Here is a 16,663-nt window from a genome sequence, read left to right as displayed (position 1 = left end):
GGCAGCTAAAGCTAATGCGAAGCATGTGGGAAGTACTAAGTGAATCAGCATAAGTTATATCAAGAAATAACCTCTTGCTGGGGAGGACAGGTCAAATACAGATTGCAAGGGGCTGATGATGGGATCTGAACTGGCAGAATCAAGCAGACCCAATGCATTATACTATGATGCCAGCATTTGGCTTAAGTACATTAAGATATTCAGTACCTTCCTATGAGTTTATCACAGGACCTTCTTGCACTGAGTGTCGTTGAGCCAATGCCTCCATATAAAATATTCAGATCTACAATGGTGTCCGTGCCTGGTCTGAAGAGGACTCGCATTCCAGAATTCACTATGGAAAAAGCATTTTTCTGACTTGCAGCCTGTCTGAAGGCTGAAATAAAGTCATCCTAATGGGAAACAAAAAGAGAAGAAAAATTCCATCAATGGCAGAAATTGATTGGAAGAAAACAAATATACTCTTCCTTGTATTTTAGGTATTACCATTGTTTTAAAAGAACATTTACTAGAATTACTATTTCAGTTAAACTTTTATTTTTCTTGAAGTACAAAGCTAATCACAGACAAATGTATTAAGAGGGGACCATTATTTGAGGTTATCTATACCTAAGAAAACATGACAAATCTTAAATTTTATCAGTGGTTTAATGACTTCAGAGTGCTGGAAAAGCAGACCAGGTATAAGCCACTTGATGTACGGTTGGTATGTTCTTTAAATTGAATTACAGCTTAGAAAATTGTTGTTTCTTCCTCAGGACAGGGAGGCTGCACTGTGCTAAAGAACCTGATCCTGTGAAGATTTTACATTTAGAGATTCTACATTTTATGCTACAGTAATGGCAGTGATAGAGGAAAGCACTAGAAATAGCTGGGTTTTGTATTGTCAGAAATATTTGTTCTGGAAACAAATCCACATATTTTAAAAGAAAATGTAATACCAATTTTGTTTGTGATCAGACACAGATGAGTCCTTTGAAGAAAGGGTATAAAATGCCCTTTCTGCAGCCCCAGATTCGGACAGCAACTGAATTTTTAAAGTTGGGATTGGCAGGTTGGATCTATCACTATGAGTATGTGATACCCTCATGACAAATGCAAAACTCAGGATTACATGTTGAACAATGAGTCTTGTCAGAGGTGGAAAATAATCTCAACAGGATTTACATTGCTTCACTGAGGCAACATTCACAGCAGGCTACCCAAAACCAAAAGCCATCAGCTGACAGGAACAAGACGGAGAACCAACAGCCAGATTTCCATCTACACTTTGTATTGACAAGTCTTACCAAAAATGTGTGCCTTTTAGTTGTGTTAGCAGAGTTAAGAAAAAAGGTAATTAATCTTGAAATTGTTAATTCAGCATGGTGTTAATTTCCTGTGGTGAGGCTGTTTAATCTCACATATTATTGATGTGATGGCTGACAGATAATTTTCCTGCTCTTTGAAGTGACCTTTTGAGTCTGCCAGAAGTGCTGTTGTCTTTTGTTCATTTTCCTTTCTCCACCTCTGCTTTTATTAAAGGCAACTCTCTTTCTCTGAAGGCAAGACTCTGAATTACCCTCACAACTTGGCATGGGACAAAGCAAGTTGGGATTTTTTCCCTTTTACTTTGTGGAGGGAACTAAGGAATTCCTCCCTAATTTTATCTTTCAAGCTGTTTCTCTCTCAAATTACTACTAAGGCTTAAAGTTTCTGGGCAGTAGAAGCTCTGTTGCTGCTGCCAATACATTATGCTTTTGCAGAGTTTAACGTCATAGGGGTCTCGTTTTTCACAGGAAACCTGCCTCTCATGTGCAGAAGTACTCCTTCAGCGTGAGGCCACATATGTTTAGTATGATATGCTGCAGTGGTGTCCTGGCTTCGCCCCTCCTTTTTCATGAATAGAGAAATATGAAGAACTGAGAAAGTCCTTGACTGTCTGACAGCAACTAAAAACATCAGGGTGTTATCAGCACTGCTTGCATTTTAACTCTCAAACACAGCATTCCATCTGCTGCTACAAAAGAAGTTAACTCCATCCTGACTGAAACCAGGACAAGTGGGCAGCTTCTCTAGGGATTGACCCTCTGGTGCCAAGGTTGGCAGACACTCCTGTGATCACTCTATCATTGACTTCAGTCACAATATATTAGCTTGTAGTTGGGTCTTCTTGTCCTGTACACTAAGAGGCCCAAAGAAGTAGAAGATTATGGTCATCTGGAAGAAGTGAGAGAGCTGACAGAGGGATGCTGGAGTTTTCTCTTAGCTACTTCCAAAGCAGCAGTAACCTACATACACGCGTGCTGAAGATAATGGAAATATCCCTCACAGCTGCTCTGGCACCTAAATGAAACCTGTGAAACACTGGGGTCTTACCTTCACAGAATATGGGATGAGAACAGAAACAATGACCTCCTTGGGCTTTATGTCTGCATGCTCACAGCCAGCAAGAAACTGATCATTTAAAAGAATCTGTCGTTTACCATCTGTTAGAGGAAACCATAGTCTGTTATTGTTATGTGGAGCAAGAGGGAAATATTTCTGCATTGCATATTCAATTTTCATTGAATCTGTGCAAAAGAATGTATTATGGCCAATGTAGTCTTAGTAGTCAGCTCCATTCAGGATCTAGTCTTAGACCACAAAAGTCCAGTCTTTATAATACATGTTAAATGCAACATATTTCCCTATTGAATACTATAGTCCCCCCATGATACATAAAACACTAGTATTTTATACTTTGTAGAAAATACATGTCTACAAATGCCAATATTCAGAATGCTTTGTTTGAATGTGGCTATTCTGTTTCTGAAAAAAATCTCTTAGACCATTAAATCATTAAAGCACAGTAAGCTTTAAGGAAATTATCAAACGTTACAATGAGATGGACAATCAGCCCTGTACATCTTTAGTTCAAAGACAGTAGAAATTGTTAACAAGATTCTCCAAAGTATCCACAGATGCTGTGTGACAAGGGTGGGGCTTGATTGGGTTTACTTCAAGTGTTACTTAAACATGATGAACATGTATACACACACACACACAAATGCACAACAGTACCAGTGACTTCAAGAGAAGTTTCTAAGTGCATGGCCCTGGACAGTGAACACAAGTTTTCCTTAAAATGAGACAGACACAATCAATAAAACCAAACAGTGGTGGAATTACAAGACAAAGCTAAGCTTTCTGATAAATGGAGCAATATAGCCAAAGGCAGTGGAGAAAGCAGACTTTTCTACCTGTTAGGCCTGCCCACCTTGCTTTTAGGAGATCGCTTAATGATGTTTCATTTTGCCTTGTGAAGTTTTCCACTGGCAAAGACCTTTTACCAGTTAAACTGACAGGCAAATACCAAGATAATGGTGTTCTCCATTCAGCAACATGTACCATTCTAATTCATCTAGGAGATGCACAGTATTGTTTCATGTGAAAACAGTCAGCTGTAGCCACATTCTCAGTTTCAGTGTTCTGTCCATCCAGCAAAGATATTTGGCAGGGAGTTCAAAGCTTACCTTCTGATGCCAAGTTGAGGACAGATTTGCCAACTGATAAGACTGGGTTCAAGTCCCAGGCTGATCCCCTGCTTACAATGTGTCCACCTAAAGACTTTAACAAACAAGGAAGTTATTTTTAGGTTTTCTCTTCTTACAGCGGAACAGAGATCTGTATCATAACCTCATTTTATACACTTAAAAGGCTCATTGGAAGAACTTTTTTCCATCTTGCTTTCTTCAATCTTAACTGAAGTTCTACATCTGTACTTTTTAATGTGATCTATTGTTTCCTTTGTTTTGTCTCATATCATCTCTGCTGTGAGAGACCAGGTTTACTTTTCACCCCCTGGCATCCTAAGAGATGGCCACTCAACTAAAGGATGAAATACAAGGTATTGAGGTAAGGGAAAAGTGGGGATAAGATCAGAGATGCCTTATACATGATGGATAAACAGCTATGCATTGATAGTCAAAAGTATGATTTGCTGTAGGGTATGCGGTTCTTACCAGACAACCCCACTTTTATTCTTTGCTCAGTTTCTTTCAGTTCTCTGCTCAGCCAGTGAGCAGGGATACCAGGAGTTTCTCTGGTTACAGTTTTCTGGAAATTTGCCTCTGCTAACTAGCATAGGACTTCCAGCTATTTCATACAACTTACGTGCATTACAAGGCATGATCCCAGCCTTACCCAGCTTTCCCCCACACATTTGTAGGTGACATTCACACAGATATGTCTATAGGGCTAGCATATTTACTGTTCACTGCTGAACACATACTGCCATACTCCTGATCTGTTCTCCAGCAAGAGTTCTCAGGTGTTGCAAGAGAGCTTGATAGATCTTTGTTTTCTCCCGTGGAAGGTTTCGGACTGCCTCCATCAAGATGTCTCTGAGCTGGGCCAAGCAGCAGGCAGCTCCTATTACTAACCCTGAGATCAAATGAGTTTAAACAGTGAAATCAGATACAGTCACAATATAAATACAATATATAGCTGATAAGGCCTCTAGAGATTTGCCTTTGTACACAGGTCTTGTCAGCAGGAAGACAAAGAGAAGTGATAGTAAGACGCTTTTCACATTACATGCAGTAATTGCAGATGCTATTTGCTTATTCAGCGATGGTTCCCAGCATACACACACACCTGACAAACACACATTGCATATTCACACACACCAATGCATATCCCATATTTATGCTGCGTATCCCCAAAGACATAAACAGTTGACTCATTAGGATAACAGATGACCAAACTACTGGAATCTTCCAAGACCAAGATGCAAACACTCGATCACAATTCCAGTAGTATCAGAGAAAACACTACCATGGGCTTTAGTGAACACTGCAATAAACCTGCAGAGAAGTCTTCAAGTGTTGTGCAGCTTTTTTTCTGAACAAAGGGGTTGTGTTCTGAAGTAATTTTTTTATTGATGGATCTTCTTAAGTGCAGAGTTGGACTGATATTAGCATAATAATTTGAAAATATTTAATATTCAGTAACTCGTGGTGCTACAAGAACATAAGGAGATAAATAGGCAACTGTAACAAAGTATGAAATTCTCTATTTTTTTAATAGCTTGATTTCTCATAGGGAATATGTATCATTTAATTCCTTTGCTACAGGTGCAATGCCTCTGCTCATGGAGGTGATATGCCCACTAGACTTGATTTGTGACTGACTTACATTAGCATAACCCTTTAGAAGTCAGTATATGTGTGACAGTTTCTATTAGCTGAGAATCAAGCCCAGCCATTCCAAAGAAAATCTTGTGATATTTTGGATTGGAAATTTATGGCTGAATATTGTGTTGAAAATCTAGCCCTAGCCTAATCAATATTCTGCAGACTTTATTGTGGTGATAGAAAGGCTCATGACTGGTGAAAACATAAAAAAAATAATGTTGGCTTAGGGCCTTCTCCTGTGTTTGCTGTCTGTGGAAATTTGAGATTTGAACAAACATTTTTTTCACGGAACAGTTTCATAAGTTGTCTGTTGCCATCAATCATCTGCAGACCATAGTGGAGCTGACATACTGGTTAAAAGGCTTAATGAAATGACTGCTACAGAGAGAAAAAACCCAAAATACTCTGCACCAATTAGAGCTGGTGGTTCTTGTTTCACATTACAAAAGCCAGATTAATTCAGTTGCTGCTGTTTGTACCATCACTAGAGGTAACTTGGAGGCTTACCATCATTTGTGCTACTCACAACATGCATTTCTGGAATCCTAACAGGATGGAGAATGACTGGATCATAGGCATCATTGCGATTTTTTTTGAGTCCTGAAAGACAAAATCCAGAACTTGAGTGGAGATATCTTTAAAGAACAGACCACATTCTTTAACACAGACTTAAAAGTTCAAAACCTTTGTAACCAAGTAGTTTCAAAGTCTCAGTGACTTTTTTTTTTTTGTGCAGCACCTTGAATATCACATTTTACTGCTTTTACCAGGTCCACTTCATCTGCTTCTCTCTGCAGCTCAAAGGCTAATCTGAAACCTAAAGTCCAATATTCTGTTTCCTGACTCTTGCTCCTGGTTCCTCTGGACTGGTTTCTGGTCCTTTCCTATATCACATTCAAATTTCAACTCCCACCTTAGAGCTATATACAACTCCACACCTGTTTCATCACATTGATAGCTATTTGGTCCACTTTTCTATATGATCTACATAATTCTATTGTTCTCTTCTAAATTCCCAAACTTGTTTATACAGGTAGAAACTAGATCATCTTATGACATGTCTCTATTGTAAACCTCAGACTTTCTGTGGTAGTCCTCTTTGTTGTGCAGTAACTGGTTTAGAGCCTGATCTGATTACACCAGAGAGCTTTTCCTTGATGGGAAGAGACTTGAAGTTTTTAAGACAAGATTTGGCATTTTACCAAGTATTGCATCACGGGAGTATGTTACTCAACAAATGTCATGCCCTTTACTGGGCAACGTACAAGTAACCCAAAGGTTCTCTTTCAATCTGTGCTTTTACTATCCCAACAGTGAAGGAGATATTCTTACTAAATTCCTCCTGCCTGCTCAGTCTCTCAAAAAAAAGTTTACTAAGAAGTTATAAAAGCGTAAAAAAACCAACATCCATAATATGCAGAAACTAGCCTGTGCCTATATGGGGTTATTGTACCTTTTCATGGACATTATTTACTTTGTGATGCTGAAGCTAATGTGGATGTGAAGTATTTGGCTGTCATCAGCATGAGTGAGTTCCTCCTTATTCACATAAACTGTCTTTCTGAAGGTACTGAGAAAAATTTGGCATGAGAAATCCTGGGCTCAGGTGATGGTGATACTAGTCCTAATCTAGTTATTGACATGCTGCAAAAAATCAGAGGAAATTACATTTGCCTAAATATCAAAGCACAATCATTGTGATGAGAGAATGCAGTTAGGATCCCCAGAAGATTGCAAGACTGTGTGCCCACTGCATAATGTAATCCCCATCTCACAAAATCTTTTGCCCTTCCATACCTACACTGGTGTTGCCCACAACCAGGGGTGCCTTTGGATACTTGGCTTTCAGCTCCAGAAGCTCATGCAGGCTAGTAGGAGAAATCCACATTGTTCTCTTGCCACAGAAGACCAGAGTTGTTCTTTGCTGCTCCTGAGCCATTCTCTGCAGTGGAAATTACAAAAATTTGGTAATTTTGACTAATGTTAATATAAAACACCATATTGATAACTAGGACACTGTGTTATGATAGTGAGATATTAATGGGACTTTTAATCTGAGGTTCCTGAAGTGCTGTACAATGCTGAGCTTTTATCATTAACTATATTAATGCTCAAGAAGCTGAGATGAGAACCAACTAAATGACTTGGTAAAAGCCACACTAAATGAGTGGTAGAAGATTATTAAATGAGTGCACGAGAAGATCACAGAATCACAGAATCACAGAATCACAGGGGTTGGAAGGGACCTCCAGAGATCATCAGGTACACCCCCACTGCCAAGGCAGGTTCCCTAGGACAGGTTGCACAGGTAGGCACCCAGATGGGTCTTGAATATCTCCAGAGAAGGAGACTCCACACCCGCCCTGGGCAGCCTGTCCCAAGGCTCTATCACCCTCACTGTGAAAAAGTCCTTCTGCATGTTGGTGTGGAACTTCCTGTGCCTTATGTTTTCTTTTCTGCTGTTCTCACATTTCTGAAGGACACCCTTTGCATCTGATGTAAACAATAAAGCAATGCGATTGGATTTGTGGGAAATCAGGATGACAAAATCTCACTGCATATGTGACATAATACAAGTGTATTCTCTTAATCAGGGAGGATCACTGCATCCCCATTTGTTGAGTGTCTTGTTTCTACTGTACTAGACCCAGACTAGTTTCTACAGTATGTAAAATATTTTTAAAAATTAAAATGTCAACTTTCCCATTTGTCTGTAAGGACTATTTTTTTTCCCCAGAAATATTGCATCCTTGGGATGGTTGATCACTATTTACATTTTTGTTTAATCAAAGTGGTTTTCAGGCACTTCCTGTCTTACAAGACTAAATATATCCCTTTTTCCCTCTGAGATTACCATATATTCTTTTCATATTTGATAAGTGCCAAGTAGGATCATGGTTTCAAAATATGCAAAAGCAACCACTAAGAAAACACGTCTTTGCAGTCAACACAATGAACAAACAGGCCAGAAGACATGAAACAGAACTGCTGCAACTATGAACTACCCTTCAAGGTAAGAGACATGCCTGAAACAAAAAAGGAGCTATGTGTCTGTGGAATCATTCACAATCCTAGTGGTGTGGGCATCCCTCCTGCCATAGGAGAGTCTGTCACTAAGTACTACTGCCTAGATACCATCACAGCTCCACTTTCACAAGCTTTTTCCAGTACTACAGACATCTAAAGCATATTCACCAAGCAGGTTTAATTTCTAAGCACTGAGCTTAATGCTCAACCTGTTTAAAGCTATTGAGAGCTTCAAACAGACTCCAATGGGATTCAACCAAGCTCAGCATAATCAATGTAATGTTCAAGACCTTGTGCAGCTTGGAGGAGCAGTTCACTCCTCCTGGCAACTCAGTCTGAACATGTAGAACAGCTCACAAGAGCACCTATCTGGTTGAACCAGCTGTATGAGCCAGCAACAGTTTAGCCAAGATCTGTATTCCAAGCATCAGAGCTGCAAAGTGTCCATTTAATACTTGCATTCTTAAAGCATGATTCTCTCAAAGGCAGGTCAAATAGCAGAAAGGCAAATCTGCCTTCCACATCATGGTTTCATAAAGGCACTTATGCCTTACTATGCATGTTCTGCACTAAAAGGCAATCATTAAACAAGGAAGTTTTACTCTACGATAAACTGTTACAAAGTCAACTAACTGCCTTGCAGCAAATGGCATTCTATAATGCAGTAACAAACCAAGCAATTGTGCCATGCTTTCCCAGAACTCAAATGCACTTTTGTCTCTCTGATGTGGCTGTGTAATAGCAGCAAGAAGTGCCAATGAATATTTGCAAAAGGCGTGCAAACAAGGAATTTCACAACAAGATGTTGAAACATGAGTGAGGATTTAAAAAACAGCCTGGACCCACCCGCTTGGATTCTACTCAGTCTGGTCTGGGTAAGTCCTGCACTACCATTTTCACAGGTCTCTTGCCTCTCTCTGCACATCACAGACACTTGACACAGCTTCTTTCAAGCTGCCACCCGTCCTTCTGTGACTTTCCAACAACTACTGCAATGATCCCTCTTCTTATTTCAAGTTCTTTGCCTTTCCTGTGGACCTGCAGCATTTCCCATGTGTAAGTTCAGCCTCAGGTTGCCAGGGTGGGCTATGTACCAGCGGGAAGGAAACAATGAGTCCTATGGTCACTTGAATCCAATGATTCCAAGACTGAAAAGATGGAGAAGCTCTTCTAGGAACCTTCAAAGGAAATAGCATATTCCACAAAAAAAGACTAGGTGGTCCAAAATTCAATGGTTCTGAGTAAGGAGTTCTTTTGGGAAAAGTCTGGAAACAGGCTTTGTGAAAGTAGGAGCTATTTGTAATAATGGCAACATGTAGATTATCCACATTGAAATGCCTCATTATGCCATTCAGCCATGCAGTGCCATTCAGTGAGACCTGGACAGGCTGGAAAGGTGGGCAGGAAGAAACCAAATGAAATTCAACAAAAGCAAGTATAGAGTCTTGCACCTGGGAAGGAATAACTGCTTGTATCAGTACAGGCTGGGGGATGACCTGCTGGAGAGGAGCTCTGTGGAGAGGACCTGGGAGTCCTGGTTGATGACAGGTTGGCCATGAGCCAGCAGTGTGCACTGGTGTCTAAGAGAGCCAATGGGATTCTGGGGTGCATCAAGAGCAGTGTGGCCAGCAGGTCGAAGGAGGTGATCCTCCCCCTCTACTTTGCCCTTGTCAGGCCCCACCTGGAGTGTTGTGTCCAGTTCTGGGCTCCCTGGTATAAAAAAGCCAGGGATTTCCCGGAGAGAGTCCAGAGAAGGGCTACGAAGATGATTAGGGTCCTGGAACATCTCCCCTATGAGGAAAGGCTGAGTGATCTGGGACTGTTCAGACTTGAGAAAATAAGACTTAAGGGGGGACCTTATTAATGTTTATAAATATCTTAAGTATGGGATGCAGGGGGAAATGGCCAGCCCCTTGTCAGTGCTCTGTGGAGACAGGACAAGGGGCAATGGCTGCAAATTGGAGCACAGGAAGTTCTGCAACAACACGTGGAAGAACTTTTACACAGTGAGGGTGACAGAGCCCTGGGACAGGCTGCCCAGGGAGGTGGTGGAGTCTCCTTCTCCGGAGATATTCAAGACCCGTCTGGACACCGACCTGTGCAATATGAGCTAGGGAGCTGCTTTGGCAGGGGGGTTGGACCCAATGATCTCTCGAGGTCCCTTCCAACTCCTATGATTCTATGATTCTATGTTTGACTAAAACTGATTCCTTTTGTTTATCTGAGGATAGATCTTTCAACTTATCAGAAACCTAACCTTTTCAAGATCTGCAGGAGCTCAGTCGTGCTAGTATGATAACAAATGTCAGTAATGCTTACCATTAGTTCAGGAGGAAATATGAATTCCTGTGTTGGATCCATGGGTTGGAATTCTTCAGGATTGCAAAGACCTGAATAAATCTGCAAAGAATTGGAGGGCAAAAAGGGAAAATACCTATTTTCAGAGTAGGTTGCAACAGATGAGATTCTTTCCCAAGGTGATACTGAGTTTTGACACTTGAGTTGCATTCAAACTGACTTTTAATGTTTAGTTCTGTTATACCTATTTACAAACTACAGTAAAGACAGGAGACTATTGTACTAATTACTCCCAAGCCTTTTCTAGAAATATATCAAGCTTCAAGAAAGTTCCTGCAATATTTCCTGACAATGGCCATTGCAAATGTGCATCAGACACATAGGGTAAGATGTCCACTGTGGGAAAATATAGTGGTGGATAGTAGAGGTATGTTCTTGTCATAATTCATGTCTGTTACAGAGCTTTCTGACAAAGTTTGAGATGACAATAAATAATGTAACAGCCCATCTGATCAGAAAGGTTTCCGCTTAAGGAGAGCCTCTCCACCCTTCCATAAGCACTGCAAGAACTGAATGCCAGCAGCACACCATAGAAATTAGCTTTTCCTACTTCTCTACAGATGTCTTTTTTTCTGTTGATGCCCCTTGTTGAGGCTATGCATCTTGTGAGCATGCAGAAGCTTACATGAAAGGAGACTCTGGATATGCTGTGCTACCAGTACTGGTTATTTTTTTCTGAAAATACATCAGTGAGGCAGAATCAAAAATCTTATCAGAGCAGATAGCAACAGTTCTCAAGCGTACTGAATAGGCAAAAATAATTGACGTATCCAGGTCTGAAGTCTCTTATCTCTTCCCAGTCATTATCTCTGGGCACTCTGTGCAGATTGTAGCCATGGTAACTCTAAGAACTGGCTCTGGATGACCTAGTCTACTGAATGACTCCATTGATGAAATGGCAAAAAATTTTGTCTCTCCTTTGATCTTCACAATAATTAGGCCCCAGCTATTTAGCTTGGATGAATGCAACTAAGAGGAGTGGAAATCAGTGAAAGCAAACTAAGACAACACCCAAAGTAAATGCTGTTTTGTAACTGACAACTGCTGCACTGCCAGCTTCATGCTTCAGACAACCTTGGCAGCAGCCAGCCAACAATTTTCGGTTCTTAAAGGGGCAGAAATGATACACACATGCACAAATATACACACAAATCCAGTTGGGCACTCCTTGGGCACTAAGGTTTTTCAAAGTTAAAACAAGTTCTCCTCTGATCAGCAAAGACATTTTACTTTAGGGGGTCCTTAACCTTTTCAGACAGAGGAAGTTTACCCAAGGAGTTAAATTCCTCATCATGAAGCAAGATGGAGTGATATTAGGGCACTGTGGCTGCTTCTTGTAGGTGGATGAAGACAAGTTCTGAGATGCACACAGGGAACAGAGGACCTTTCTGAAAGCCTTACATGTACTGGAGTTCTCATGTGTACATAGTAACTGTGGAACCTTTGCCAGAAGAAACACAAATAAGGTAGCCTAGGGTTTCACAACGTGCATATGTACAGTGACAATGTGTGTTTTGAAGTAACACCAATACATCAATTACTATAGAATGCAGAAGAATAAGATGCTTTCCTGAAGATCCTGGAGTCACTAACAAACATTAACACTTATGAAAGGCTTTACTAGAACAAACTGACATTGCACAACAATAGCTTTGCTTCACCTTTAGGAATTCAGAGCTGGTGTCTCAAGCACACAGAAACAAGCCACACTGATGGCTGCAGAATTTTTGTAAAGGGGTTCAACTATATATCAAGACAAGCTTTTTTAAGGAAGGTATCTCTGATCAACAGTTTTCTTCCTCAGAAAACAAAGTAGACTTAAATGTTTAATATCAAGATCTACACTCTCACTGGAAAACATCATTACATAGGTCAAGCCTGTCTGCATTCTGACTACCCACAATGTAGACATGCTTGTGCTACCTTTCTGCAGTACTGAGAACACAGAGCATTGGCTAAATGCCCAAGGACAGAAAAGCAGCTGCTGCCATAGTTCAAGATGGCCTTTTCTACAAATTTTATAATTCAAACAAGAGATAATGACAAAAAATGTGATGTAACTTACTTGACCTCCTGTAGAAGATGAATACACATTTTCTTCCTGATCCAAGCAACACTGTCCAGTTCCTCTGAGTTGGCAGCATGCTGGCTCCTAAAGAAATTATATACAAAAGCAATGAGGCAGCTTTGTGATTTACTTTTAAATTAATGTTTTGATTCCTTCTGTTCCAAAGCAGATTTGTTTGGTCACTTGAACTTGCTCCAGGAGACTTCTTAAACCATAGGGCCCCTAGGAGTGAGCTGCCCACCCAAGTATCCATAAAGTAAATGGAAAAAAAATCAGTATTACTCCAGTGGTACCTGGAACAAGTTATTGGAACTGATGCAAAGGATTCTTAAGCGCCTTTCAAGGGTACATGTAAACCTAAAGTCAGCAGCAGCCCTAAGTGCCAGCATATTTAAAAACTAAAAGTGCCAGATTTTCCAAAGGCTCAACCAAAAAGGATTTCCAGATGAAGCTAGATTCCAGGTAGGTACTTCAAGGAGACTCAGCGATGTCAGATACCACCAACTGTGCCAGAATGAGAAATACATTTGAAAATATTGACCTACCCCAGCAAAAGATGTGCAGCTGTCTATAATGGGCCTGTATCCTGTGCAACGGCACAAATTACCTGAAATAAACCATATGATAATCAATCATAAGAAACCAGAACAACATTTAGGAGTACTGATGTAATTTGGAATGGTATGGAGTCAAACTTGTTGATAAAAAATGCTGAAATTTATGTCCCTACTCTCCAATGGGCCAAATCACATCTGCAAAAATAAGAAATATTATTTTAATAGAGATTATTACTTACAATTAAAATTAATTATTCTAAAGGTAATGTATAATAATAATTAATTTCACTATTTTCTTAAAATAGAATTATGAAAAGCATCCAAAAGTAAATAGTAGGAGTGTTACGGCCACTACAGTCGGGTTTTATATTCCAATCAAAAATCTACTGCCATCCGTCACTCCGTCACTATCACCATTTTCATATACAATTAACAGCAGCAGTGAAGTGGGAGGGGCCACTTATTTTGGGAGCTATAGGAGTGTTAGAAAGTTTGGGACTAGAAAGTGAATTAAGTTGCTTCACTTATTGCAGTAAATATTGCTTGAAGGACAGTAAAGGTTTCAGCGGGCTAACATGTCATGTCGTGTATCTCCTCTGTAGCTGCGGAAATCTGTTAAAGAATTCACATCACTGGGGTCAGTACTTACACTGCAGAGAAAATACAACCTCCTTCTTCACTGTATCCATTGTAACACTGTACTCGTATCACACTATATTAAGGCTGCTGGTGTAGGAAGGCTGTAAAGCCACCCTCTTCTAAATGTAGGGGTGTCCAGAAATATCCAGCCAGTGCTAAATGCCACTGTGTATCCCATTTGAATTCTGCAGCGTGAACCATCTTTTTATGATTTTGGTATGTCCTTAAACCACCATGGCTATGTCAAATACTACTTTTGGAACATCATCTGCTGCTCTTTGAGTCAAATCATACTTATGAGTTTGGAAATCAAATATTTATCTCTTTATTATACTTCTTACAATTTATTGTCTGAAACCTACCATCCAGAGCAGAAATTATCTGCTCCACAGAAGGTTCCGTGTGGTTTCTCAGTAAGGCATATATGGACATCACCATTCCAGGGGTGCAGAAGCCACACTGGGAGCCATGGCACTTGGCCAGCCTTTCCTGGAACAAAATACAACAGGCCCTGAATCCAGGATATGGTTTCACTGGCTTTCTGAATAGCCATCTTCAGGTATGTCATCTATAGGCCAGTAGCAGCATTTTGACTACTCAACTATGACCATTCTTGAGGAAAATGTTGAAGGATGATAGTCACTCCTGTTTATATCCCCATAATCCAAATTCCTTGATATGAGGACAGGGCCCAAGACTTTCAGTTTAGACATGAATCATACGTTAAATATTTCTAACCGTGAAGGCCAGAACACAGAACAACTCCTCAATCAGAGCTTCAGCACAGACCAGTCCCAGAGTCAAGACCCTTGGAAAACCATGTTGAGAAAAAAGGATTTTTAGAAAACACTGGTAAATCTGTGTGATCAGACAGTGCTTTTCAGGGACAAGCCAAAGTGGTGGAAGTAAAGAGCTACCTAATCCAAGGGAAACTGCTGGCTCACAGGGAGATTGTGTCTAATTTAATACCTGTCAATCTGGTTCCAACCTGGAGTCACTCATGCCTTACTACAACATATGAAACATGTTGTTTCTCAATGAGATGGCCAGGTGCCGAGCTCATGAATAAATTAAACTAACTGATAGCCTTTGCTCTTGCCTATCCCCTTCTAAAAACTGGCATCCCGCATGGCATAGAGCTGGATAGCCCTGTAGTGTAGAGATTGTGGTGTGCTCCCTGCATGCTAGCACATTAGGAGCTCCTTCCACGTTACATACAGGCCCAATCCCAACCCAGCAACTGCTGTATTAATTCCTAAAAATACCTGTTCATCTAAACAGAATAACCAAACTTCAGAGGTTCTGGAATCCCTTCAGAGACTCCACATTGCATAGACACAAAGCACCTTCTCACAGATCCCAGCTTCATTACATAGTGTAGGATAATCTCTTGAAGCCCAACACAGTCCAGTTCACGCTCACCTGAATTGGATGAATTCTGGTTTTAATGCTTCCAACTCCTTCCACAGTAGTGACAGCAGCACCATGCAGTGAGCATATAGGGAGAAGGCAGGAGTTGGCAGGATGGTGTCTTTGAAGTGTGAAGGAGAACTGTTGTGCTAAATAGCTTTGTCATATAGTCCATGGAGGAAGAAACAAAGGATATATAGTCAATCTAGAAATACTCAGATTGAGCAGAAAGACATGGGAAGAAGGATATGGAAGCCTACAAAATTCTGTACTTTCACTCTGAGAGTATGCATCCTGTTCCTACAGCTGGGACTTAGGCATTAAGTGATTTTCTCATTAAAGAAGCTAAAGAAAAAAAAAGGGTAAAAAGCATCCCTATATCTTTTGTTGAAATCCAAAGTCTAGAGCCAGAAGTGAGGAAGTCAGGCTCAGCATTTCTAATGAAACAAAGTTTCAAGTAGAACTCCTAACATTGCTATGGGCAAAACTGTACAATTACAACATAGTGTGTCTATTGCCAAAGTCCTTGGAGATTTTATCAATGATTACATGAAACATCTAGTGAAGACTTGTTAATCAGTGACATATCCTCAAATAATCATGTCAGGAGAGGCAGATGACAAAAGGGCTGTTGAAGTCTCAAATCATAAAGAACACAATTTAAAAGCATCATTTCCCCAGAAAACTGGGGGAGGTTTATGTTGGGTTTTTATTTTTTTATTATTATTTTTTTCTCAAAAGACTGAAGAGAGAGCATCTAAATCTCTGTTACTGCATGATAGCAAGTCTAACCCTGTAATCACCTTTGTAGAAGGTTATAGGTAAGGCTTTTAAATATGTACCAGAACTCCTCAACACCCATCTGTAGAAATAGAACGAAATCAAGTATTTCCCAGTACAGGCCAGTTGTCTCAAAACACTAAATTACTATTTCCAAGTATCAATGTGAGGATACTGTATCCGCTTGGCAACTGGATCATATGTGGATATCATCACAGTACAGGCACCACAGCCTCCTATCCCACAGCCATATTTTGTACCTGAGAGACGGACTGCAAAGGAGACAGTTAAAGAAAAAAAATGACAAGTTTCACAAGTTATTGCTTTATGTGCAGAACTGGAGGGATATTCTGACCAGCTAGCTCCAGAGACAGGAAAATGTGTACAAGATAGATGAAAATAAAGCACAGAGAGAGATGAGAAGGGTAAGGACAGAGAGAGAAAAGTAAGTGTGAGGCAGAGTTTTTCAGTCCCTATAGTCATCAATACTCAGTAAATTCCCAAAAGACTGAAAGTAGGATGGGTTGAATAAATACACAATAAGTCCTCTTATTAGTCTTACCTATAACACTTTGCTAATCCTGACCCATCATTATCTATATCTTCTATTTGCAAAACAGTACCAGCAGATCTCAGTATGTTTCCAGTGCTGTTTGCTGAACATCCAA

General features: G+C 40.2%; 1 protein-coding gene across 1 annotated transcript in view; it reads right to left on the bottom strand.

Annotated features, from left to right (window-relative positions):
* The window catches only part of AOX1 (aldehyde oxidase 1), a gene marked incomplete at its 5' end in the record, with an annotated part of 81,917 nt that overhangs the window by 23,672 nt on the left and 41,582 nt on the right, over window positions 1–16,663 (bottom strand). Inside the window, 12 exon segments of the mRNA XM_084264559.1 lie at window positions 208–392; window positions 2,359–2,468; window positions 3,495–3,588; window positions 4,253–4,404; window positions 5,664–5,756; window positions 6,954–7,098; window positions 10,503–10,583; window positions 12,607–12,693; window positions 13,155–13,216; window positions 14,168–14,294; window positions 15,228–15,336; window positions 16,171–16,267. Coding sequence (XP_084120685.1) covers window positions 208–392; window positions 2,359–2,468; window positions 3,495–3,588; window positions 4,253–4,404; window positions 5,664–5,756; window positions 6,954–7,098; window positions 10,503–10,583; window positions 12,607–12,693; window positions 13,155–13,216; window positions 14,168–14,294; window positions 15,228–15,336; window positions 16,171–16,267 — 1,342 coding nt within the window.

The sequence above is a fragment of the Gallinula chloropus genome, assembly GCF_964237585.1.
Source record: "Gallinula chloropus genome assembly, chromosome: 5".
NCBI lineage: Eukaryota > Metazoa > Chordata > Aves > Gruiformes > Rallidae > Gallinula > Gallinula chloropus.
Note: the sequence above shows the minus strand (reverse complement) of the source record. Positions and strands in the feature narration are given on the sequence as shown.